This window comes from Stenella coeruleoalba (assembly GCF_951394435.1).
Source record: "Stenella coeruleoalba genome assembly, chromosome: 8".
NCBI classification, from domain to species: domain Eukaryota; kingdom Metazoa; phylum Chordata; class Mammalia; order Artiodactyla; family Delphinidae; genus Stenella; species Stenella coeruleoalba.
In genome coordinates this window covers 94,715,062-94,741,774 of record NC_137154.1, presented here as the reverse complement: position 1 = coordinate 94,741,774, position 26,713 = coordinate 94,715,062, and the positions used below count along the sequence as shown (strand labels likewise).

The following is a 26,713-nucleotide window of genomic DNA, read 5'->3' as shown; positions in this document are numbered from 1 at the left end:
TCCAGTCTCCTTGACAGCTTCCCCCTGCAGGGAGAGTGCGCGCCGCCGCTTGAGGCAGTGTCCGCAGCCCGCCGCTCGCTCCGCATTTTGCGGCTTTGCCGGCTCTGTAAGTGCACTGGCTGAAATGCTTGTTAAGAGCTAGACCTTCACCTCTTTGAGCATCAGTTTCCTCCTTTATTAAATTCGCAGGCAATGAGGGATCAAGATGAGGATCAAATGTCACGCGGTTTGTGAATTGTAACCCGCTGTGCCTAGGTGAATTACCTTCTGCCGTCATAGGATTGTTTTGAGGCCTAAATGAACCCGTGTATGTGAAACTGGTTTTTCGGCAATAGAAGAAGAGAATTAAAGTTAGAGGTTTGTGTCTGCCACCAGATACGGATTGTGAACTATAGTCAGTGTCTTATATTCGTTGTTGTGTCCCTCTGTCTGAGCGCATGGCATGTAATGGGCACCTAAAACATGTTTCTTAAGGAAGCTGGGAAATACTGATGGGGCAGGAATTCCAAGAACCTGGGTTTTCTCTCATTGCCATAGTGGCAGGGTATGGCACGTAAGCAGAGCACAGCAAAGAGCCTTGAAGCCGCAGCTCTGAGCACTGAGTGATTTAACGAGTGGTGTCTAAGACGCTTCATGGTACCCACCAGTCCCAACTCGGGCTAAACCAACTGTCCACGTGGAAAACTGCAGGTGTACCGTTTGTGTGCCACAGGAATCTACAAACAGGAGGGACACAGAGTCATTTGAGATAGTATGCATATGAAAAAGTGGCCATGTGGTTAGTATTTGTGAAGTTCATTTTTGCAGCCTTGCGCCCCACAGCTTTTTGTTTTCAGAACACTTTACTCTTTATTCCTTCCCCGGAGTTCCCAAAGAGTAGGGCCTGTATCTTGGTTATCAGGAACCAGGTCTAACAGAGCCTGGTAGATACTCCATGTTCTGTTGAAGCAATGAATGTGGATGATTTTCCTCTTATCACCTCCTCTCCTTGGTCGTGTTGACGGGAAAGGTAGTGTCCATTTGTCTAAAGAAATAAATGAGGGGAAGGCACACAGATTGCCTGATTTCCAGCCCAGATCTCTTTCTTCTTTGTCACACAGGTATTGGAACTAGTTCAGGATCTCAATCCGCGGGCAGAAGCACAAATGGGGAGTAGATGGGACCAGCTTTCACCTGCTGAGCGTATTCTGTACTATTCATTAGAATTTTTAGATCGTATGTTATGTCAGTTGTTAAGACTATGGATAACATGTTAAAGGAAGCAGAGATGTGAACAGCAGACTGGCATCTTTGTTGCTGATGTGCGTGCTCCCCCTACTGTCCAATGGTAGAGGCTCAGCATCTTCCTTTGATGTCTGAACCTGGTAAGGCCCACGCGCGCTGGATCTTCTTGTTGATGGGGGTACGCAGGCAGATAACTGGCCCCCCACAGGACCCATGGCACCTCTTCAGACTTGCTGCCTTCCTTCCTTTCCTCTTTTTGACCAACACGTGTTCACTACTAACTGTTCCTGGCATTGTACTAAATACCCAGAATATATACATGAAAAAGACATGGTTCTTGCTCTTCAGGGAGTTTGACCACCACCATAGGGGACAAACAGGACTGACAGTATCCAGCCCTTAATTTCTTTTTTATAATTGGAGTATAGTTGATTTACAGTGTTTCAGGTGTATGGCAAGGTGATTCAGCATATACATATATCTTTTTCAGATTCTTTTCCATTATAGTTATTGAATATAGTTCCCTGTGCTATACAGTAGGTCCTTGCTGTTTATCTATTTTATATATAGTAGTGTGTATCTATTAGCTCCAAATTCCCAATTTATCCCTCCCCCCTTTTCCCCTTTGGTAACCATGTTTTTTTTCTATGTCTGTGAGTCTATTTCTGTTTTGTAAATAAGTTCATTTGTATCTTTTTTTAGATTCCACATATAAATGATATCATATGATATTTATCTTTCTCTGATTTACTTCACTTAGTATGATAATCTAGGTCCATCCATGTTGCTGCAAATGGCATGATTTCATTCTTTTTTATGGCTGAGTAATATTCCAGTGTGTGTGTGTGTGTGTGTGTGTGTGTGTGTGTGTGTGTGTGTGTGTATGCCAATGGACATTGTTTTTTAATATTTATTTATTTGGCTGTGTCAGGTCTTAGTTGTGGCAGGTGCGGTCTTGCGTTGCAGCGCACAGGCTTCTCTCTAGTTGTGGCTTGCAGGCTCTAGAGTGCGTGGGCTCAGTAGTTGCGGCGCTTGGGCTTAGTTGCCCCGCAGCATGTGGGATCTTAGTTTCCCGACCAGGGATCGAACCCAGGTCCCCTGCATTGGAAGGCGATTCTTAACCACTGGGCCACCAGGGAAGTCCCTGACGATGGACATTTAGTTTGCTTCCGTGTCTTGGCTATTGTAAATAGTGCTGCTACAAACATTGGGGTGCACGTATCTTTTTGAATTAGAGTTTTCATATTTTCTGGATACCAGTCCTTAATTTCATGTAGTGAATGATACATAACAAAGTGCTTTCACTTTTCATGGATTCTTCATAGCAACCATCTGCAGAAGTATCATTATCTCTGATGAGAAACAGAGTCTCAAAGAGGTTCAGGTGATTCTCTCCGGGCAAAAAACATCAAAGTCCTTTGGAAATAAAACAAGAGTTCTTCAGTTCCCTAACCTTTAATTAAATGGTTTGCTGGGGTGTAAAGCTAGGCCACACTTGTCAGAACACACACCGGGGTTTAACTTTTAGTTATGCTTATCTGAATCCAGGAACTTCAGTATAGTGAGGAAGATAAGAAGGCTGACTACACAGAAAATGATCGAGTGTACAAATTCACTTACAGTTCTGCATACTGAGAACTGGAGTTCTGAGGAGACTAAACATGAAGAAGCAACTCAAGTCTTTAGCTTGAAATTAAAGAGATCACAACTCAGAATCAAGAATTGCCTAGCAATGCCCTTTCTTTTGCCCTTCAGCCAACTGCAGCCCATGCAGTCATTTCCACTAGAGCAAAACAGGAACACTACTTGTTCTAGCTGCAAGCTTTTATTTTCTATCATTTCCCCCCTCATCTAGCTCTCTGGGAAGAAACCATTTTTTAGACTACTGGAAAGTCTGGTTTTTTTCTCTTAGCCCCTAAAAAGGCCAGCAGCAGTTTCCACTTTAGGAACAAGAAGGTCAACCTAAAATAAACTCAGAGGTCTTACAGTATAAGAGAGTCCAGGGCTCCAAGGCTACCATGAAACAGGAGAAAGAAGCAATTAACTGATTATTGATTGTGAAAATCTAGCCTACAAAAAGAGAAATTCCCCATGAACTTGGCAAAGCACTTAACCTAGCTTTTAACACTGCAATAGTGCACATCTTTTAGTTTTATTTCTCTAGACAAAAAACAAAAACAATAAAAAAGTTAACTAATGTATATTTGGTGCTTAAGATGTCCCAAGCCCTGTGTAAAGCACTTTACTACCTTCTTTTTTTTTTAAAGTTAGAGGAACCACTAAACAGGCTCTTTTTTATTTATTTATTTATTTATTTATTTATTTATTTATTTGCACCGGGCCTTAGTTGCAGCTCCAGGGCTCCTTAGTTGCAACTCACCCGCTCTTAGTTGCGGCACACAGACTTCTTAGTTGTGGCACACGAACTCTTAGTTGCAGCATGCATGTGGGATCTAGTTCCCTGACCAGGGATTGAACCTGGGCCCCCTGCATTGGGAGCGTGGAGTCTTATCCACTGTGCCACCAGGGAAGTCCCTACCACCTTCTTTAATTTTGACAACAACCCTGTGAGGCACATACCAGCATGCCTCTTTAAATGATGTCGAAACTGAGGCTCAGGAGAGCTAAACAACTTGCCTAGAATCACACAGGTAGGAAGTAGTGGGGTTCACAGACAAATCCAGGTCTGCAGACTCCAAAGCCCTGTATTCTATGGGATCAGTTTTTTTGTTTGTTTGTTTTGCAGTACGCGGGCCTCTCACCGTTGTGGCCTCTCCCGTTGCGGAGCACAGGTTCTGGACGCACAGGCTCAGCGGCCATGGCTCACGGGCCCAGCCGCTCTGCGGCACGTGGGATCCTCCCGGACCGGGGCACGAACCCGTGTCCCCTGCATCGGCAGGTGGACTCCCAACCACTGCGCCACCAGGGAAGCCCTGATCAGTTATTTTTTAAAGACACTCAAGTCCATAAATTTGTTCATAAGTCTGAGTCATTTTTCTATGTGATCATGAAGTCATAGAATTCAAGAACCCCAAAAGTCTTGCTTTCTCTCCTTGACACATAATAATCCCCATCTCAGTGCAAGCTGAGAAATGTTCCTAAGCCTTTGTCTCCTCATCACCCCCGCCCCCTCATCTTATTAAAACTCATAATGCCGGGACTTCCCTGGTGATCCAGTGGTTAAGAATCTGCCTCCCAATGCAGAGAACACGGGTTCAATCCCTGGTTGGGGAACTAAGATCCCATGTGCCACAGAGCACCTAAGCCTGCACGCTGTAACTACTGAGCCCACGCACCACAACTACTGAGCCCGTGCGCTCTGGAGCCCACGCGCTGCAACTAGAGAGAAGCCCCATGCCACCGCAACTACTGAGCCCATGCGCCGCAACTACAGAGCCCGTGTGCCACAACTGCAGAGCCTGCATGCCATGGAGCCCGCACGCTGCAAAGAAGAGCCCGTGCACCACAACTAAGAACCAATGCAGCCAAAATAAATAAATTAATAAATGTTAAAAAAAACTCATTATGCCAAGACTTTATTTTTTTTTCCTTTTGACCATGCCACACAGCTTGTGGGATCTTAGTAAGCGCAGAGTCCTAACTGCTGGACCACCAGGGAATTCCCACCAAGACTTTAAAAATGAATTAATATTCTAATGTTAGTAAGGATACAGGGGCTGTCATCCACTGCTGTTGGGGAGTGCATGTTGGTAAACCTTTCTGGAGGGCAATTTGGCAATATGTATCAAATGCCTAAAAACCAGAATTTAAGGCCACATTTCCACTTTTATAAATTTATTTATTTATTTATTTTTGGCTGCGTTGGGTCTTTGTTGCTGTGTGTGGGCTTTCTCTAGTTGTGTTCTCTAGTTGCGGTGAGCAGGGGCTACTCTTCATTGCGCTGCGTGGGCTTCTCATTGCCATGGCTTCTCGTTGCGGAGCATGGTCTGTAGGCACGCGGGCTTCAGTAGTTGTGGCTTGCAGGCTCTAGAGCACAGTCTCAGTAGTTGTGGCTCACGGGCTTTCTTGCTCCGTGGCATGTGGGATCTTCCTGGGCCAGGGCTCGCACCCATGTCCCCTGCATTGGCAGGCGGATTCTCAACCACTGTGCCACCAGGAAGCCCTCCACTTTTAGAAATTTATCCTAGGTAGATTATAAGGCATAGAGTTACATAAAAATTTATCAATAAATGTGTCCATTGCAATTTTATAACAGCACAAAGAACATCTTAATTGTCAAATAGTAATTTTGGTAATTTTAAAATTTTATTTATTTATTTATTATTTTTGGCTGCGTTGGGTCTTCGTTGCTGCGCACAGGCTTTCTCTAGTTTTTGCGAGCAGGTGCTACTCTTCATTGTGGTGCACGGGCTTCTCATTGCAGTGGCTTCTCTTGTTGCAGAGCACGGGCTCCAGGTGCGTGGGCTTCAGTAGTTGTGGCATGCAGGCTCAGTAGTTGTGGCTCGTGGCCTCTAGAGCTCAGGCTCAGTAGTTGTGGCGCACAGGCTTAGTTGCTCCGTGGCATGTGGGATCTTCCCGGACCAGGGATCGAACCCATGTACCCTGCATTGGCAGGCGGATTCTTGACCACTGTGCCACCAGGGAAGTCCTTGGTAATTAAATATTGTATTTCTCTATGCTATAATTCCATAAATATATCTACTGAAAATTCTGGACAGAAAAAATATGACATAGGAACGTGGTAAAAGAGTGTGTATCGATTGATATACATTATAATACTATAAGTGATTTAATCTAGAAAATGGAATTGTGAGTGGTTATTTATTTTTTTTGAATTTTATTTATTTTTTGTACAGCAGGTTCTTATTAGTTATCTATTTTATACATATCAGTGTATACATGTCATTCCCAATCTACCAGTTCATCCCACCACAACCCCCTCCCCCCACCACCACTTTCCCCCCCTTGGTGTCCATACGTTTGTTCTCTACATCTGTGTCTCTATTTCTGTCCTGCAAACCGGTTCATCTGTACCGTTTTTCTAGGTTCCACATATATGCGTTAATATACGATGTTTTTTTTTCTCTTTCTGACTTACTTCACTCTGTATGACAGTCTCTAGATCCATCCACGTCTCAACAAATGACCCAATTTCGTTCCTTTTTATGGCGGAGTAATATTCCATCGTATATATGTACCACATCTTTTTTATCCATTCGTCTGTCGATGGGCATTTACGTTGCTTCCATGACCTGGCTATTGTAAATAGTGCTGCAATGAACATTGGGGTGCATGTGTCTTTCTGAATTATGGTTTTCTCTGTGTATATGCCCAGTAGTGGGATTGCTGGGTCATATGGTAATTCTATTTTTAGTTTTTTAAGGAACCTCCATACTGTTCTCCATAGTGGCTGTATCAATTTACATTCCCACCAACAGTGCAAGAGGGTTCCCTTTTCTCCACACCCTCTCCAGCACTTGTTGTTTGTAGATTTGTGTCTCCAGACAAATTTTAAGATTTTTTTGTTCTAGTTCCGTAAAAAATGCCACTGGTAATTTGATAGGGATTTCATTGAATCGTAGATTGCTTTGGGTAGTATAGTGATTTTCACGATATTGCTTCTTCCAATCCAAGAGCGTGGTATATCTCTCCATCTGTTTGTGTCATCTTTGATTTCTTTCATCAGTGTCTTATTGTTTTCTGAGTACAGGTCTTTTACCTCCTTAGGTGGGTTTATTCCTAGGTATTTTATTTTGTTTGTTGAAATGGTGAATGGGATTGTTTCTTTAATTTCTCTTTCGGATCTTTTGTTGTTAGTGTATAAGAATGCAAGCGATTTCTGTGCATTAATTTTGTATCCTGCAACTTTACCAAATTCATTGATTAGCTCTAGTAGTTTTCTGGTGGCATTTTTAGGATTCTGTATGTTTAGTATCATGTCATCTGCAAACAGTGACAGTTTTACTTCTTCTTTTCCAATTTGTGTTCCTTTTATTTCTTTTGCTTCTCTGATTGCCCTGGCTAGGACTTCCAAAACTGTGTTGAATAATGGTGGTGAGAGTGGACATCCTTGTCTTGTTCCTGATCTTAGAGGAAATGCTTTCAGTTTTTCACCATTAAGAATGATGTTTGCTGTGGGTTTGTCATATATGGCCTTTATTATACTGAGGTAGGTTCCCTCTATGCCCACTTTCTGGAGAGTTTTTATCATAAATGGGTGTTGAATTTTGTCAAAAGCTTTTTCTGCATCTGTTGAGATGATCATATGGTTTTTCTCCTTCACCTTGTTAATATGGTGTATCACATTGATTGATTTACGTATATTGAAGAATCCTTGCATCCCTGGGATAAATCCCATTTGATCATGGTGTATGATCCTTTTAATGTGTTGTTGGATTCTGTTTGCTAGTATTTTGTTGAGGATTTTTGCTTCTGTGTTCATCAGTGATATTGGCCTGTAGTTTTCTTTTTTTGTGACATCTTTGTCTGGTTTTGGTATCAGGGTGATGGTGGCCTCATAGAATGAGTTTGGGAGTGTTCCTTCCTCTGCCATTGTTTGGAAGAGTTTGAGAGGATGGGTGTTAGCGCTTCTCTAAATGTTTGATAGAATTCACCTGTGAAGCCATCTGGTCCTGGACTTTTGTTTGTTGGAAGATTTTTTTTTTTTTTTTTTTGCGGTACGTGGGCCTCTCACTGTTGTGGTCTCTCCCGTTGCGGAGCACAGGCTCCAGACGCACAGGCTCAGCGGCCATGGCTCACGGGCACAGCCGCTCCACGGCATGTGGGATCTTCCCGGACCGGGGCGTGAAGCCGTGTCCTCTGCATCGGCAAGCGGACTCTCAACCACTGCGCCACCAGGGAAGCCCTGTTGGAAGATTTTTAATCACAGTTTCAATTTCATTCCTTGTGATTGGTCTGTTCATATTTTCTATTTCTTCCTGGTTCAGTCTTGGAAGGTTATACCTTCCTACGAATTTTTCCATTTCTTCCAGGTTGTCCATTTTATTGGCATAGAGGTGCCTGTAGTAGTCTCTTAGGATGCTTTGTATATCGGCGGTGTCTGTTGTAACTTCTCCTTTTTCATTTCTAATTTTATTGATTTGAGTCCTCTCCCTCTTTTTCTTGATGAGTCTGGCTAATGGTTTATCAATTTTGTTTATCTTCTCAAAGAAACAGCTTTTAGTTTTATTGATCTTTGCTATTGTTTTCTTCATTTCTATTTCATTTACTTCTGCTTTGATCTTTATGATTTCTTTCCTTCTAACTTTGGGTTTTGTTTGTTCTTTTTTCTCTTGTTCCTTTAGGTGTAAGTTTAGATTGTTTATTAGAGATTTTTCTTGTTTCTTGAGGTAGGTTTGTATTGCTATGAACTACCCTCTTAGAACTGCTTTTGCTGCATCCCATAGGTTTTGGATTGTTGTGTTTTCATTGTCATTTGTCTCTAAGTAATTTTTTGATTTCCTCTTTGAATTCTTCAGTGATCTCTTGGTTATTTAGTAACGTATTGTTTGGCCTCCATGTGTTTGAGTTTTTTACGTTTTTTTCCCTGTAACTGATTTCTAATCTCATAGCATTGTGGTCAGAAAAGATGCTTGATACAATTTCAGTTTTCTTAAATTTACTGAGGCTTGATTTGTGACCCAAGATGTGATCAATCCTGGAGAATGTTCCATGTGCACTTGAGAAGAAAGTGTAATCTGCTGTTTTAGGATGGAATGTCCTATAAATATCAATTAAATCTGTCTGGTCTATTGTGTCATTTAAAGCTTGTGTTTCCTTATTAATTTTCTGCCTGGATGATCTGTCCATTGGTGTAAGTGAGCTGTTAAAGTCCCCCACTATTATTGTGTTACTGTTGATTTCCTCTTTTATAGCTGTTAGCAGTTGCCTTATGTATTGAGGTGCTCCTGTGTTGGGTGCATATATAATTGTTATATCTTCTTCTTGGATTGATCCCTTGATCATTATGTAGTGTCCTTCCTTATCTCTTGTAACATTCTTTATTTTAAAGTCTATTTTATTTGTTATGAGTATTGCTACTCCAGCTTTCTTTCGATTTCCATTTGCATGGAGTATCTTTTTCCATCCCCTCACTTTCAGTCTGTAGTGTCCCTAGGTCTGAAGTGTGTCTCTTGTAGACAGCTTATATATGCTGTTTTGTTTTTGTATCCATTCAGTGAGCCTGGGTCTTTTGGTTGGAGCATTTAATTCGTTCACGTTTAAGGTAATTATTGATATGTGTGTTCCTATTACCATTTTCTTAATTGTTATGGGTTTGTTTTTGTAGGTCCTTTTCTTCTCTTGTGTTTCCCACTTAGAGAAGTTCCTTCAGTGTTTGTTGTACAGCTGGTTTGGTGATGCTGAATTCTCTTAGCTTTTGCTTATCTGTAAAGCTTTTGCTTTCTCTGTTGAATCTGAATGAGATCCTCGATGGGTAGAGTAACCTTGGTTGTAGGTTCTTCCCTTTCATCACTTTAAATATATCGTGCTAGTCCCTTGTAGGCAACAGCTACATGATTCATTTAAGTTGTTGAATGTAATTGTGGCTTGTAGAGTTTCTGCTGAAGAAATCAGCTGTTAACCTTATGGGAGTTCCCTTGTATGTTGTCATTTTTCCCTTGTTGCTTTCAATAATTTTTCTTTGTCTTTAATTTTTGTCAACTTGATTACTATGTGTCTCAGCATGTTTCTCCTTGGGTTTATCCTGCCTGGAACTCTCTGCACTTCCTGGACTTGGGTGGCTATTTTCTTTCCCATGTTAGGAAAGTTTTCGACTATAATCTCTAAAAATATTTTCTCAGGTTCTTTCTCTCTCTCTTCTCCTTCTGGGACCCCTATAATGTGAATGTTGTTGAGTTTAATGTTGTCCCAGAGGTCTTTTAGGCTGTCTTCATTTCTTTTCAATCTTATTTCTTTTCATTCTTTTTTCTTTATTCTGTTCCATGGCAGTGAATTCCACCATTCTGTCTTCCAGGTCACTTATCCATTCTTCTGCCTCAGTTTTCCTGCTACTGATTCCTTCTAGTGTATTTTTCATTTCAGTTATTGTATTGTTCATCTCTGTTTGTTTGTTCTTTAATTCTTCTGGGTGTTTGTTCTTTAATTCTTCTAGGTCTTTGTTAAACATTTCTTGCATCTTCTCAGTCTTTGCCTCCATTCTTTTTCCAAGGTCCTGGATCACCTTCACCATCATTATTCTAAATTCTTTTTATGGAAGGTTGTCTATCTCCACTTCATTTAGTTGTTTTTCTGGGGTTTTATCCTGTTCCTTCATCTGGTACAAAGTCCTCTGCATTTTCATTTTGTCTGTCTTTCTGTGAATGTGGTTTTCCTTCCACAGGCTGCAGAATTGTAGTTCTTGCTTCTGCTGTCTGCCCTCTGGTGAATGAGGCTATCTCGAGTGGTTTTTATTCTTTGTTTTTCCTGTGTTCCTCCAGTTTTCTTCAATAACCAGACATTTCTTTTGTAATTCTAAAAACATTTTTATAAAAATAGAAAAAAAAAACTTATCCTGGTGCTTCTCCTGCCTAAGGTTACAGTAAAATCAAGCCCTCTAGTCCTTTGTGTGACACATACAAAATAATTTTTAAATTTTTTATTGAAGTATAACATGTAAACAGAAACATGTACATACTACAATCCATTGAATTTTCCCAAAGCCACTGCAACCAGCATCCCCCAAAGCCTGCCCTACGCCCTCTTCCTACCCTGAAAGGGTAAGCACCATCCCAACTTTATCACTGTAACTTAATTTTGCCTGATTTTAAACTTTATACAGGTGAAGTCATCAACTGTGTGCTCTTTGGCTTCTGGCTTCTTTCACTCAATATTGTTTGTGGGATTCATTTAAGTTGTTGAATGTAATAGTAGACCATTTGTTTTCATTGCTGTACAGAATTCCATGGTGTGAATCTACCACTATTTATTTATCTATCCAACTATTGATGGGCATTCGGGCAGTATTCAATTTTGGGCCCTTATGAATTAAGCTATTATAAACAGTCTCTACATTTGTTAGATATACACCTAAGAATGGGGTTACTGGGTGACAACAAATTTTTTAAATTCTCCTGGATTATGTTCGCCATAATCAACATTGCCCTCAGCCCATAACATAACGTGCATGGTTTATAATGTATGAATGTGCTCTGGCTGATGTGTTCATTTTAGTCTTCTGTCAGTTTGGCACATGTTCTGCAAGACGGCAACTTTCTTCCCTTGGGTTTCTACACAGTGTGGGGGAAGGGGTGTAGTCCTCAAATGTTATTACAAGTTATTCTGGAGAACTAGTGGATTCAGCTGTCTTAGTTCATCTAAATCAGGTGTTTTACATTAAAAATTTCCCATTGTTTTACACCTTGCCCTTGTGAAATGCTATTCTCCTCTCTGGTCAGAGAACAAAACAGGTGACTTCCCAGAGCACTTGCACCTGCTGCACATCCCAGGGGGACAGACACCCAAGTCGAGAAGGGTAGCTGCAGCAAACTGTGCTCTCACCAAGGGTATTCTGGGAGTGGGAGCTCACTTAGGAGTAGGGGAGACTGACTTTCTTACTCTTCCAATTAAGTCATTCAACAGGTTTTTACCAAGGGCATGAAACCATGAACATACTTGTTTCCCAACAGACTGACTTCTCTGAAGGAAAGGACAAGGTCGTCCCCATCTCTGGACCCCCAGCACCTAGCACAATGCTTTCAGATGACAGAGGGCCAATAAATGTTAAAATGCATACTCTGAAAGGGATGGAAAGAATCTACCCTACTGGATAGCTGGTGAAAAGTAGAGTCAGTTATTGAGAAACAAAATCTTTCTCTGTGGAACTGAAATGACAACTTCTATGTTCATCAGTATGGCTAAACAACCCCCATGCTATGGAATGTTCTATAGCAGTAAACAAGGTGAATCTTTATGTACTGGTATGGAAAATGCTCCATGATTTATTGTTAGTTACCAAAAAGAAAAACAAGAGAGCAAGTTGCAAACAATCTAATTGTGTAACATTTTATCATTTAGAAAAAGACAACAGCTACATGTTTCAAAACACATATATGTAAATACAGAGGAAAAGGCCTGGAATATTACACATCTGATAACAGCAGATACCTCAGACAGAGTAAGGTTGTGGATATTATCAAAGGGATTTAGCTTTATCTAGAATATTGGAACTTTTTTCAAGATTACATTTGTGTATGGTGCTCCAGTGGTTAAGACTTTGTGCTCCCAATACAGGGGGCGCGGGTTCTGTCCCTGGTTGGGGAACTAAAATCCTGCATGCTACACAGCGTTGCCTTAAAAAAAAAAAAATTACATTTGTGTATTATTTGTGTAATTAAACCGTTTTAAGCAAATTTCTATTTCTACCAATTTCTCTGCTACCTGAACACTGAACTGTTAAAGGGAAGGAAAATAGACCTTTCCCTGGTACTGTCAGTAGGTTTATCTTCTAAGCATAGACACCAGACTCTCCCTAAGCCTCATAAAAAATGTAGGGAGGGCTTCCCTGGTGGTGCAGTGGTTGAGAGTCCGCCTGCCGATGCAGGGGACACGGGTTCGTGCCCCGTCCGGGAAGATCCCACATGCCGCGGAGCGGCTGGGCCCGTGAGCCATGGCCGCTGAGCCTGCGCATCCGGAGCCTGTGCTCCGCAACGGGAGAGGCCACAGCAGTGAGAGGCCCACGTACCGCAAAAAAAAAAAAAAATGTAGGTAAAGGAACAGATAAGAGTTCCTTAACCAAGCCCTGGCTGTCATAGCCAAGGCCTTCACGAGAACCTTCTGTGAAGCAAGGCCAGGCGTCGATTTCGTGAGAAAGGCGACTGATACCACGTTTAAGAAAAGTGCGCTCATCTCAGTAAAACTGGGAAAAGGAAGTGCTTTAAGGACCGTGCATATTTCTATGGGACTGCTAAGTACAGAGAGGAAAGTGAGGAACGCCAATACCTGCCCGAGGTTCTTTAATTCAGAAAAAAAGTAAAGTGCACAAGCTTTAATGGAGGACAAACAGGAGGTGGTGCATCTGTGCTTAACCAATTACAGCTTCACAAATATTAAAAGCGTCTCTTGTGTGTAGCGATTTGCAGTTTGGAATATTCCTTCTCATACAAATTAAAGAGTCCAGGCCAACTTCTGCCACGAACACAAGCGTTATCTCCGACCCATCAGCGAATATCTCTCCTTTAGTGGCTTTAGTTTCCGCAAAGAAACAAAGGGGGGTTGAGATGGACTGAGCCAGAAGCGCATTCTCTGATTTCCAGCCAAAGCGAATACCGACCAACAAGCGAGCGCCTCTTCCGCGTGGCTGCGGAGGGGATGCCGATCTTTCCTGCTTCTCGGCCGGAGCTCCCAGATGACCAGAAGAATAGGGCCGAGCGCGAGACCGCCCGTGCGCCGACTCGCTCTAGGGACCGGTCACTCCCGACCCGGGGAGTCAAACATCCAGCGCCGCGGCCGGAAAAGTCCCGCGAGCGCACCGGGACTGACGCTGGGCCGCGTGACGTGGTCCAATCCACGGCCAGCATCGGCGGTTTTCCTCCAACTGGTTGACTGGCCCCTCCGCTGCCTCCCCGGGAGCGGCTGGAGACAGAGGAGGGGGGCGGGCCTAGGACGTGGCCCAATGGGAACGCGCGCCGCGGCGGCTGGGGGCGGGGCCGGGCCCACGGCGCAGGGCCGGGCGCCGGAGGCTCCAATGAGCGCACGCCGCGTCCGGGGCCGGCTGGTTCGCTAGACGCCGCCGGGAGGTTGGTGGCTAATGTAACAGTTTGCAAACCGAGGGGAGTTGTGAAGGGCGCGGGCTTGAGGGGCGCGCTGCTGGCCTCGTGGGTCCATCGGCCGCCGCGTTTGTCCCAGAGCTGGGACCACAGGAGCGGAGGCAAGAGGTAGCGAGGGTGGGGATGGCGATGGGGACCGGCCACCCCTCCTGGAGGAGGCAGCGTGCTAGCTCCGGGGGCGGGTCGGTAGTGGGAGTGAGGGCCGCAAGAACGCCGGTGCGCTTGGCCCTGCATCTCGGTCCCCGGGGCGCCCCCACGTCTTAGGGGTGGGCCGGAACCCATTTCCGGGAGTGAGAGCCGCCGTCTTCGGCTGGTGAGGCTTAGGTGAACTCGGGGTACTCTGTACCCAACGGTGCGGAACCTTACCGTTCCAGGCACAGCGTCTGAGTAGGCAGCGGGGCCTGGTATGGGATGGAGAAGGGGAGCGGGCGGGACAACCCGAAGGGATGCTGACGATGAGACAGGCCCTTCTTCCACCCCAGCCTCGCCCAACGTCACCATCTCTCAGTTCCCGTCCAGGTCCGGCCCGGCTTTCTCCGCCAGCAGGGGAGCTCCAGGTGTAGGAAGGTAGTTGAGTCCTGGGCGGGGATCCCTGGCCGCACCCCAGGTGTCTGACAGCAGGGGCAGTGCTGGGGTGCGCCAGTTGCTGCCTATGCTGTGGACGGAAGGCCCTGGTCTCCTTTCTCCTGTCCTGTTACGTTTATTTAGGGATGTGGTGGCTGGCGGCCAGGATCTCTGCTGTTTCACCTGGGCCTTTGTGTGGGCACTTCTGAGGATGCTGAGAGTGCTTGGTTCTCATTGGGAGGGAGGGGAGGGGATGTAGACTGCTCTGCCCTGGGTGAGGAGCGAGTAGGTATGAATCTTAAAGCTTCTCTGTTCTGGATGAGGTTCTGCCTCCTTCACTCAGGGCATCCAGTTACAAGTGTTGTTTTTCTCCTCCCCCAGAGACACAATGGCAGCCACCGTCAGGAGGCAGAGGCCGAGGAGGCTAGCCTGTTGGGCCTTGATGGCAGTGCTCTTGGCAGACCTGTTGGCACTGAGTGGTGTGTACCCCAAAAGAGGCATCGAAAGAAATATAAATGAGTGAATGTTGGATGATACGTGGTGGGAAGGCAGAAAGAAGCTGGTGGTGGGAAACTCTGGACTCTTAGGTTGCCAGACCCAGACCTTTTTCTTTGTCCATTGCTGTCTTACTTTCTCCATGGAAAGCAGTGTGCTTTGATTAGCGGGGCCTCAGGAAGTGGGGGAAGAGGGGCTAATTGACAATCTGTTTCCCCTTCAGACACGCTGGCAGTGATGTCTGTGGACCTGGGCAGTGAGTCAATGAAGGTGGCCATTGTCAAGCCTGGAGTGCCCATGGAGATTGTCTTGAACAAGTGAGGGCGGCCGCAGGGTCGGGTGGGGAAAGGGAGTCTGCGCCCCAAGCCACAGTGTGTTCTTCGTAGTGCCCGCGGCAGACTTTGGTGTCTGCACGATTGATTGTATGTGCGGTGTTGAGGCTCCTGAGAACACACCCTGCCATAGACACCTGGTCCCATTGTCTCTTTTCCACAGGGAATCCCGGAGGAAAACCCCAGTGACTGTGACCCTGAAAGAAAATGAAAGATTCTTTGGAGACAGTGCAGCAAGCATGGTGAGCTAGTAGCCCGCCCCCTTCCCAGAAGCAGTGGGCAGAGGAGAGGAGGTAACAGACCTCAGAGTCTGTTCCCTGATCGATCTCTGAGGTAGGAGGTAGGTGATGGCCAGCTTGGGAGCCTAATACTCTGCTTCTCCTTTACCTCCTCTCAGGCCATCAAGAATCCAAAGGCTACACTGCGATACTTCCAGAACCTCCTGGGGAAGCAGGAGAATAACCCCCACGTGGCCCTTTACAGAGCTCGTTTCCCCGAGCATGAGCTGGGCTTCGACCCACAGAGGCAGACTGTGTACTTCCAAATCAGCCCGTGAGTGCCCTGCTGGGCAGGGTGGGCTCAGCGGGCCTGATGGGGTCCCCATTGGCATGTGCTCACCATTGTCCTTGCCTCGATGCCTGGCTTTCCTTGCCTCTAACTGCTTCCTTCCCCCAGGCAGCTGCAGTTCTCACCTGAGGAGGTCCTCAGCATGCTTCTCAATTACTCCCGTTCTCTGGCTGAAGATTTTGCAGGTGAGCGGCCAAGATGGGGCCAGTGGTAGCCAGGTTCCCTAGGGACTCAAATAGAGGTAGTTTTGCCTCCCAGGGAATATTTGGCAACGTCTGATGACATTTTTGGTTGTCACAACCGGGGAGCTACTGCTACTGGCATCTACCAAGTAGAAGCCAGGGGTGCTGCCAGACATCCTAGACGGCACAGGCCCGCCCCCCAAACCAAAGAATTATCTGGCCCAGAGACTTCCCTGGCAGTCCAGTCGTTAAGACTCCATGCTTCTACTGCAGGGGGCACGGGTTTGATCCCTGGCGGGGGAACTAAGGTCCTGCATGCCGCACAGTGCCACCAAGAAAAAAAGAGAGAGAATTATCTGGCCCAAAACATCAATTGTGCTGAGACTGGGAAACCCTCCTCTAAGGTCTGAAGCTGGTGGGAACTCTGTTCTGTTGTCCCCTGTAGAGCAGCCCATCAAGGATGCAGTGATCACCGTGCCAGCCTTCTTCAATCAGGCTGAGCGCCGAGCTGTGCTGCAGGCTGCGCGCATGGCTGGCCTCAAAGTGCTGCAGCTCATCAACGACAACACTGCCACTGCCCTCAGCTATGGTGTCTTCCGCCGGAAAGATATCAACAGCACTGCCCAGGTGAGCCAGGGAGGAACTGCTGACCAGACTTGCAGGGTGGCCGAGTCTGATGATGGAGGCCATTTGGCTCATTTTGCATCTTGTTTCCGTGGCTGGCCCTTAACAAAATGAGGCAACAGCCCTCAGCCCCTTCTGGAGCTGTTTGGCTTTCACTTGAGAGTTGGTACAGCCCCTTGCAGGCAGGGAGGCAGGCACCCTGGAGTTAAATAAGGTTCCTGTGACAGTGGCCTTGATGTCTCTACAGAATATCATGTTCTATGACATGGGCGCAGGCAGCACTGTGTGCACCATCGTGACCTACCAGACGGTGAAGACTAAGGACGCAGGGATGCAGCCACAGCTGCAGATCCGGGGAGTGGGGTAAGTGGGTGCTGGGACGAGGGCTGCTTGCTGAGATACCCTCCGGTCCGGGGTTTCTTCTCAGAGGGGCAGCTGCCTCACTTTCCTGCTCCCTGCAGGAAAGCTCTCCTGGTTAAAGCATCAGTCATCGTAGGGTACCTCTCCCAAAGAGCAAGGGGTAGATGGAAATTGGGGGAGGACAGTTTGGAAAGATTGAAGGGCAGGGAACGTCCCAAGCTGCTTCTGAGGAAACCCACAAGGCCATAGGCCATATGTGGAGTGTCAGATTCAATTATTTTTTTGTTCTTGTTATTCCCAGTTTACTTATCACTGGCGTTATCTTATTTCACGAACCCATTCTTTCCTGTCCATCTTTACTGCTTCTGTGCTAGTCCAAACCACCATCGCCTCTTACCTGCAGAATTGAAGATCTCCCCGCTGCCAGTGTGGCCTCCCTCCAGTTCTTTTCTCCGCATCTCAGCCAGAGGGTTCTTTTCAAAATGCCAACCTGACTGTATCTCGTTTCTTTAAAAACCCTACAGTGGCTTCAAACCTTTGCCTTGGCCTATGAGGCTATGCCTGTGTGCTCCCGGGCTCCTCCTGCTTGGCTCTGACCCTGAACCTCTTGCTCTTTGAGCTCCAGCCATCCTTGCGCTCCATGGAACTTACACACCGCACTCTCTCTCACCTCACAGTTTTTATGCATGCTTTTCCCTCTGTCTAGAATGTTCTTTTCTCTTCACCTAGTTAATCTCAACTCATCCTTCAGGTTTCAGCTCAAGCATCACTTATTCACAGAACTTTTCCTGACTTCCCTAAATAGCTGAAATTTTCCATATATGTGTTTAGTGGTGTTGTTTGTCTCTCTGTTATAACACATAGGTTGGTTAAAATTTCACATTTATATGATTATCTGGTTGCTGGATTATAAACTCTTTGACAACAGGGGGCTTGTCTTGTCTTTTTCTTCTCACAGTTGCATCTCCAGAGACAAATACATAGTTTGATGCCCAGTAGGTACAGTTGAATGAATGGGCAGATGCCTGTCGCTGTGAGGTGTCAGCCGTGTGGGTGAAGGCCAGGTTCTGTGCAGATGAAGGAGCCCTGTGTGTTCCTCATGCTTTTCCCTGTTCCCTTTCCTGCACAGGTTTGACCGCACCCTGGGGGGCCTGGAGATGGAGCTCCGGCTGCGTGAGCACCTGGCCGGGATTTTCAACGAGCAGCGCAAGGGCCAGAGAGCGAAGGACGTGCGGGAGAACCCCCGCGCTATGGCCAAGCTGCTGCGTGAGGCCAATCGACTCAAGACCATCCTGAGCGCCAATGCCGATCACATGGCCCAGGTGCTCACATGTGCTGCTTGAGGGCAAATACTCCCCACCCAGAGGGTGGAGGATCGCGCCACCCCAAGCTAGACTCCTTGTGCCTGGTGTGGCCCATCCCTTCTTCCTGTGCTTCCTTCCATCCTCCCAAAGTCCTGTTCCCTTGGTGTCTGACCTGCTCACTCAGAGAGCAGGACCTGGGTGAGAACTCTGACCCTCCTCATCCTCCCGCAGATCGAGGGCCTGATGGATGACGTGGATTTCAAGGCGAAGGTGACTCGGGCAGAGTTTGAAGAGCTGTGTGCAGACCTGTTTGAGCGGGTGCCTGGGCCCGTGCAGCAGGCCCTGCAGAGTGCCGAGATGAAGCTGGTGAGGGGGTCGTCGAGGAGGGCATGGCGGGGAGGCAGGTGGGATAGAAAGTGATGAGGTGGCAAGAAGGAGGGAGCGGGAACATCAGGGAGGAGTCGGTGCTGAGGAGGAGGGTTAACTCGGGCTGACCCATCCATCTCCCGTTCTCTCTCCCCCTGCAGGATGAGATTGAGCAGGTCATCCTAGTGGGGGGGGCCACTCGGGTGCCCAAAGTTCAGGAGGTGCTGCTGAAGGCTGTGGGCAAGTGAGTGTGGGGGGCTGGGGGGCTGGAGGGCTGGGGGGGGGCTGGAGGGCTGGGGGGCGGGGACCAGGCTGGGAGCTGCAGGTGGGTGGTGCTGAGGCTTGGGATGCTCACAGGGAGGAGCTGGGCAAGAACATCAACGCCGATGAAGCCGCCGCCATGGGCGCTGTGTACCAGGCAGCGGCGCTCAGCAAAGCCTTCAAGGTGAAGCCGTTTGTTGTCCGAGACGCGGCCATCTACCCCATCCTGGTGAGTAAGCCTGTCTGATGGGGTGACAGGCTCCCTTTACCTCTCCCAGGGCCGTCTCCCCTGCCTCCTCTAGACTGTCCGTCTGTCTTCCTGCCATTGGTGTTCCCCGCCCTTCTTCCCCGAGACCCTCCTCTGCTCCTCCAGCGTACCTCCCCTCTGCCTGCCGCGTAGGTGGAGTTCACGAGGGAAGTGGAGGAGGAGCCTGGAGTTCGCAGCCTGAAGCACAATAAGCGCGTCCTCTTCTGCCGGATGGGGCCCTACCCTCAACGCAAAGTCATCACCTTCAACCGCTACAACCATGACTTCAGCTTCCACATCAACTATGGTGACCTGGGCTTCCTGGGGCCTGAGGATCTTCGGTGAGGGGGTGGGGCAGGGGGAGGGCTCCAGGGAGGGAGGGCTTGGGGTCTGAGGGGGACACAGGGGAAGCAGGCTGTGGGCTTGGGGTTGGGCTGAGCTTCTCCTCCGGGAGGAGCTTCCATCCTGAGGGTGTCCTCAGGGAGGGCCCCGCATCTCATGCTGGGAGGCTGTGTAGGCTAGAGCTGGGGGGGGGGGCTCCCCTTAACGGCTCTCTCCTCCCCACCCAGGGTATTTGGCTCCCAGAATCTGACCACGGTGAAGCTAAAAGGTGTGGGTGAGAGCTTCAAGAAGTATCCCGACTATGAGTCGAAGGGTATCAAGGCTCATTTCAACCTGGATGAGAGTGGCGTGCTCAGCCTCGACAGGGTGAGAGCAGGAGACCCCGTGTGCAGGGCGGGGGCCCAGGCCCCAGCAGCCTTTTCCAGAGCAGTTCCTCATGGTATTAGAACGTGATAAACGGGTTCTGGAGTTGGGTAAACCTTAGGTTAAACAAAGCTAACCAGGGACCTGGTATGGGCCGTCTCAGAGCCTGTAAATGCTCGTGGATGTTATAAGTTTCAGGATCTGTAGCATGGTTGAGAAACCTGTCTTTAAAGGATGGTTCTGGGGGTTAATATCTTTTAGAACATACTGGGGCAGTAACGGCCCATTTGGTTGAGTGGAGAAGTGTGAGGGTGGGCGGAGGAGGAGCTACGGTCCCCTCCTGAAAGGGCTCATAATCAACAGGGCTGGCGGTGACTCCATCCAAGAGCCCGTAGAAGGAGGCAGGTGAGAGAACAGGCTGGCACACCTGGAAGTCACTTGGATGTGCCTAGCAGTCACCCGCCAGGCAGGGTGTTTGTGGGGAAAAGGTGGCTTAGCGTGTGCATTTCTTCACCTCGGATCCCTGTCTTCAGGTGGAGTCTGTGTTTGAGACGCTGGTGGAGGACAGCCCAGAAGAGGAATCTACTCTGACCAGTAAGATGAGTGTGCACACACGTGTATGTGTGTGTGTGTCTGTGAGAGGGTGTATTTGTGTGCACTTCGGGGAGGTGGGCGGGCCATGCCCTGGGGTTGGGGGTGGAGTCAATGCTGTGGTCCCCTTTAAGTCTTTGGCTTTTCTTCTTTCTAGAACTTGGCAACACCATCTCCAGCCTGTTTGGAGGTGGCGCCGCACAAGATACTAAAGAGAATGGTACTGACACTGTCCAGGTAAGGCCAGGATGGAGCCAAGGGAGCATGGAGGATGGTGCGTGGGACCAGGCGGAGGCAGCAGGGACAGGGGGTTGGAGTGGGCATCTCAGCTGCCTAGGATGTGATAGACCTACCCCTCCTCTCAGCCCAGGCCGAGTTCACCACACCCTCCTCTGGACTCTGAGCCGTCCCTGTGCTTGAGCTCCAAGGCCCACCCTCATCTCCAAACGCTTTTCCTTTGTCCAGCTAGACTGCTGCAGTCCAGATGCCTGCTGCCAATTTCCATACAGTCGTCCTCTGTCTCGCCCAAGCTGTGTCATGGGCGGTGAGCCCCTCAAAGCAGAGCCAGTCCTGATCCCTAGGCTCTGCTAGTGACTATTGTGGGTGGGCGTGTCTGTGATTATTTCCCAGGAGGAGGAGGAGGGGCCTGCTGAGGGGAGCAAGGCTGAGCCTGGAGAGCAAGCAGAGCCCAGGGAGGAAGCTGAGGCCCCAACAGAAGACACCTCTCCACCCCCACCCCCTGAGCCTAAGGGGGATGCAGCCCCTGAGGGAGAAAAGGCCGCAGAGAAAGACAACGGGGAAAAGCCCGAGGCCCAGGTGAGCTCTAGGCAGAGTGAGGCCAGCCTGGACCCAGTGGTTAATGGGACAGGTGCCTGCTTTGCTTCTTGGCCCCCAGAGCCCTGCCTGTGGAGGGTAGAAGGGCCAACACTTGCCCTGACATCTTGGTCTCTTCACCCCAGAAGCCAAGTGAGAAGGGTGAGGCAGGGGCTGAGGGTGTCCCTCCAGCCCCGGAGGAAGAAAAGAAGCAGAAGCCGGCCCGGAAGCAGAGAATGGTGGAGGAGATTGGGGTGGAGCTGGTAGTCCTGGACCTGCCTGACTTGCGCCAGGATGAGCTGGCCCGCTCGGCCCAGAAGTGAGTAAAGGCTGCGAGTGTGCAGAGGGTGCCCAGGGTGTGGAATGGAGCCCCTCATGCCTGCCGCCCCTGTCCACAGACTCCAGGACCTGACGCTCCGGGACTTAGAGAAGCAGGAACGGGAAAAAGCAGCCAACAGCTTGGAAGCATTCATCTTTGAGACACAGGTTGGTCGGGTGGGAAGCACACCTGCCCCAGGCCCTGTGTGTGGGACTGGGGAGCAGGGAGGGGGTCCTGCTCCATGAGCCTTGCCCCCAGGGCCTGCTGCATGCTTGTGCTCTTGTGCACCTCCCCAGGACAAGCTGTACCAGCCTGAGTATCAGGAAGTGTCTACCGAGGAGCAGCGTGAGGACATCTCTGGGAGACTCCATGCCGCGTCCACCTGGCTGGAGGATGAGGGCTTTGGGGCCACCACAGTGGTGAGGGACCTCCCAGGACATGGCGGGCCGGATGGGAAAGGGAGGAGAGCTGGGGTGCGAGGCTATAACGGAGGATGCAGGGCTGGCTCCAGGGCTGACATGTCATCCCCTCAACCCTCTGCCCTCTCCCTTCCCCACATCCATCAGATGTTGAAGGAGAAGCTGGCCGAGCTGAGGAAGCTGTGTCAAGGCTTGTTTTTCCGGGTGGAAGAGCGCAAGAAGTGGCCCGAGCGGCTGTCTGCCCTCGATAACCTCCTCAACCATTCCAGCATGTTCCTCACGTGAGCGGCCCCTTCGCTTTTCTTCCTCATTCAGTCCCGCCCTGTCCCTCCTGGACTGATGGTCTCCTCTCTGGCTGCAGGGGAGCCCGGCTCATCCCAGAGATGGACCAGATCTTCACGGAGGTGGAGATGACAACGTTAGAGAAAGTCATCAACGAGACCTGGGTAATCCCCGTGTAAATACTTAACTGGAGACTTACCTGGTGAGGTGGGCTGTCCTAGGCAGTGTGGGAGATACGGAGAAACGGAGAGCTGGCAGCCTCTGCGTCCGGGCTTGACAGCTAATCCGGAAGGCAGAAGATGGTTGCGTTTGAGGCCGTGTCGGATTAGTCCCAGACTAGAGTCATAGCCATGAGTCGTCAACCAGACGAGCGACAGAGCCCATCCCCGTGAGGTTAGAGAAAGCTGCTTTGAGGAGCTGGGACTTGAGCTGGATGCAGAAGGTGGGCCAGGGTTTGGGGAGGGGAGAATGACTTGTCATGAGAAGCAGAAACTGTTTTGAATGTGGGGACGTTTTTTTTTTTTGAGCCAGAGCTCAGAAGTGGAGAGAGAAGGAGAAAATAATTAAGAGGTTCAGCTGTAGTTAGTCCATAGTAATAGGATGTAAGCCAGAAACGTGTAGTTTGGGACTCCCATGTGGACAGTCTCGAATGCCATTCTGAGGGGTCTGCTTACTTCTGGGGCTGACGGCCACGGGCAGCAGTGATTTGGGGTCTGGGGGAAGAGCCTGTGGTTTGTTGGGGGGTGTATTTCACCTGGGACAGAGGCGTCTGCCATGTCCGTGGCTGGCTCTGAGCCTGTCCTCGCCCACAGGCCTGGAAGAATGCAACCGTGGCCGAGCAGGCCAAGCTTCCTGCCACAGAGAAGCCCGTGTTGCTCTCAAAAGACATCGAGGCCAAGATGATGGCCCTGGACCGAGAGGTGCAGTATCTGCTCAATAAGGCCAAGTTTGCCAAGCCCCGGCCCCGGCCCAAGGACAAGAATGGGACCCGGGCAGAGCCTCCCCTCAATGCCAGTGCCAGTGACCAGGGGGACAAGGTCATCCCTCCAGCAGGTGAGGGCAGGGTGCCTGGTTCCAGGTGCTACTGGGCAGCAAGAAGCTTTGCTTTCCCTCCCGGGACTACATTTTCCTCCTGGTTTCCCTCCAGGCCAGACTGAAGATGCAAAGCCCATCTCAGAGCCTGAGCAAGAGACTCGTGAGTTGGGGGAAACTGATTGGGAATACGGGCATCACTTAGCTGAGGGGTCGGCAAACTTGCAGGTACAGCCTCTTTGCAGACGGCCTGTGAGCAGTGAACGGCCTTAGAAGGTTATTTCCAAAAACGAAATATGGAAAGAGACCTAGTGTGGCTCACAAATCCTAAAATATTTGCTATCTGGCTCTTTGCAGGAAAAGTTTGCCATCCCCTCCGTTAGCCCCTTCCTTCCTTTGCAGACACTAACCCATTCCTTCCCGAAAGCAGGATCTGAACCGGCAGACTCTGAACCTCTGGAGTTAGGGGGTCCCGCAGCAGGTGAGGGCAGAGTGGGAGATGGGGGGTACCGGGAAGCCTAGCAGGGTCTGGGGGGAGATGCCTGCCCAGAACTGGGCCCGTTCCCTCCATCTCACTTGCTTTTGCTCCTTTGCTCTCCCCCAACTCCCACCAGAATCTGAACAGAAGGAGCAGCCTACAGGACAGAAGCCAACTTTGAAGAATGATGAACTATAACCCCTGCCTCCCAGTTCCCCACTCGTCCCCGCCCCCTTCTCTTACCACCTCTATTTATTAAACACCAAGGGCTGGGGGAGGGGTTGGCCCCGCCCTCAGAGGCTTAAGTTCCTCTTCTCTCACCTGTGATTGGAGGTGTGGAGAAGGGGGAGGAAGGGACAGCTCACCAGTTCTTCTGGAGTAGTTCTGTGGTTAAAACTGAAATTGTTCCATTCCCCAATCCCACCTTCTGGTTCCCTACCCATCCAGGCCCTAGTTTGGGAAAAATCACTATTAGGTCTTAATTCTTCGCCTGTGGGTAGGTGAGAGGATGGCCATCGGTAGTTGGTTGACAGACCTGGTAGTGGGAAGGGTGTCCTGGCTTATTAGAGGGTCTCCAGTCTTTTCTGGTCATCCTTCCCTCCCTCCCTCCCTCCTCCACCACGAGATCAATGCCACACAGGCCAGTGTCTGCAGAGCCTTGGTTACCAGGTTTGATTTCTGAGCGCCTGTCTGTGCTCTTGCCTCCTCCAGGGTTTTTTCTCTAAAAACCCCCGCCCCCATGCCTCCTCCCCTGGGTCTCCTTGGCTTCCTCTTGCAAGTTGGGCAGTCCTCTGCCTCTAGGCCAGAGCCCTTCCATCTGGACTGCCTAAGTCAATCTAGGTCGACTCCCACCCACACGTACAAACCCCCGGTGGCCAGAGTAGGCAGGGAGAAGGTGAAGAAGGGAATCCAGCTGCCTCTGCAGGGAGTGAGATGTGTGAAAACCCTGTAGCTCCCCAGCCTGTGGACTCGGGCCTAGGAAAGCTGTGTGCAGTGGCTGGCACAGGATGCCAGCGTCCTGCAAGCACTGCTGAAAACTGCATCTTCCTAGTAGCCTGGTACTCATTGGCCCTTTGACTTCCTGCCCCCATTCTCTCCGCTTCTGTTCTGCCCTCTCAGACAGAGCCTTTCCCTCACTTCCGGGCCCCCTGGGCTGACCAAAATGTGCTTTCTACTGTGAGCCCCTGTCCTAAGACCCTGGGGGCAGGAGAGACCATGGCGTGAATGTAAAAATGCCACCTCGCTCTGTTGGAGGCAGGCCTTGTGAGGGGAAGGAAGAGGGTACAGGTTGGCCTTTCTTATTAATGTGTTGCTCTGCTGGGATGGGGGCCCTTTTACCCACCACACTGGTGTTGGGCAGCCTGCCCTCCAGGATCCCATCTGTAGCAGGGGCCAGGGCTGCCACCCCAACTCCCAGGACAAGGGGGAGCCTGCTTGTGTCTGTCTCTTGTGTTGTTTTCCTCTTTTTTTTCTTTTTTTTGCCACATTGGCAGAAATGTGACCCAAGTGTCCTACCCTGTCCTGTATGTTTGAGTTGTTTCACTAGCAGTTGAGGCTGGTTGGACAGCTTTGAGTCAAGTTGTACTTTGCTCCATTGTTAATTGAAAAGCTGTTTCAATAAAATATTTTCTACAGTTTTTTGTGCTGTGAATTTTTTAAAATATGTTTACTTCTTGAATATAAATAATGCATGTTTATAATGGAAAATTTGGAAGGTAGAAGTTTGAATAACAAAATTGCCTATAATACTACCACCAAAACATCATTAACATTTTAGACTTAGATTTTTAGACTTTTTAGACATTTTAGACATTTTAGACTTACACTTAGATTCATGTATATAATTTTTCTTCATGAGAACAAAACTGGTTTTATTTTTCCCCTGACATCATTTGGATCCCTATATTCCAGCTATTTTTAGGTAATAATCCATTCTTAAGGTAACAACCTCATTTTACAAATAAGAAATCAGCAGTTCATAGAGGTTCAGAGGTCCAAGGAATCAGAGGTATCAGGTGACTCAGCTAGGTTTGAACTTAATTCTGACCCAATGACCCTTGCGTTATTACCCTGATACATGAATGTGTTGCTAGAGCTTCATTACTCGTAGCACAGTTAATTTGGGTTGTTCATCAGTTATAATGGAGCCATGTTTTACCAAAGGAAAATCACTGTAATCATTAATTATTATCAACAACGGCCTCAGTCTTTTTTTTTTTTTTTTTTTGGTTGCACCAGGTCTTAGTTGAGGCAGGTGGGCTACTAGTTGTGCAAACTCTTAGTTGTGGCATGCACGTGGGATCTAGTTCCCTGACCAGGGATTGAACCTGAGTCCCCTATATTGGGAGCGTGGAGTCTTATCCACTGTGCCACCAGGGAAGTCCCTAGTCATTAATCAGTCACGTGTCTAAGCAGTTGAATAAAAAAATGACCATGAAGTTTATGTTTTTCTCTAAAGGTTGAACAATTCAGACAAGTTTTGAACCTGCAAGTCTCTTTTTGTTTCCCAATAGACTTTTTTTAAGGGCAGTTTTAGTTTCACAGCAAAATTGAGCAGAAAGTACACAGTTCCTGTATACCCTCCGGCTCCATACATACTCAGCCAACCCCAGTATCAACATCCCACACCAGAGGGACGTTTGTTATGATCTGTGAACCTACACATCATTATCACCCAAAGTTTACATTGGGGTTTACCCTTGGCATTGTGCATTCTTTGGGTTCCGACACATGGATAATGAAACGTATCCGTTAACATGTCATACAGAGTACTTTCACTGCTCTAAAAATCCTCTGTGGCCTGCAAATCCATCCCTCCCTCCC

The 26,713-nt window shown here is 48.5% G+C and overlaps 1 protein-coding gene across 5 annotated transcripts; it reads left to right on the top strand.

The window, feature by feature from the left end:
* Positions 1–48: 48 nt before the first annotated feature.
* Positions 49–25,684, top strand: HYOU1 (hypoxia up-regulated 1). Of its 5 annotated transcripts, XM_079928947.1 has the most exons (27): positions 13,952–14,057; positions 14,432–14,516; positions 14,895–14,992; positions 15,232–15,325; positions 15,504–15,582; positions 15,738–15,892; positions 16,016–16,092; positions 16,535–16,716; positions 16,961–17,076; positions 18,203–18,395; positions 18,609–18,743; positions 18,905–18,987; positions 19,101–19,233; positions 19,405–19,592; positions 19,821–19,959; positions 20,490–20,550; positions 20,705–20,784; positions 21,178–21,363; positions 21,507–21,679; positions 21,759–21,846; positions 21,976–22,098; positions 22,246–22,379; positions 22,460–22,544; positions 23,193–23,433; positions 23,528–23,575; positions 23,843–23,893; positions 24,027–25,684. In XM_079928947.1, exons 3-27 carry the CDS (start codon positions 14,902–14,904, stop codon positions 24,086–24,088), a joined length of 2,997 nt encoding a protein of 998 aa, XP_079785073.1. In that variant the 5' UTR covers positions 13,952–14,057; positions 14,432–14,516; positions 14,895–14,901; the 3' UTR covers positions 24,089–25,684. The 5 variants fall into 5 exon arrangements, with proteins under 5 accessions (XP_079785075.1, XP_079785076.1, XP_079785074.1 ...); XM_079928949.1 differs by lacking the exons at positions 13,952–14,057; positions 14,432–14,516 and adding an exon at positions 49–106; XM_079928950.1 differs by lacking the exons at positions 13,952–14,057; positions 14,432–14,516 and adding an exon at positions 13,752–13,919.
* Positions 25,685–26,713: the final 1,029 nt, after the last annotated feature.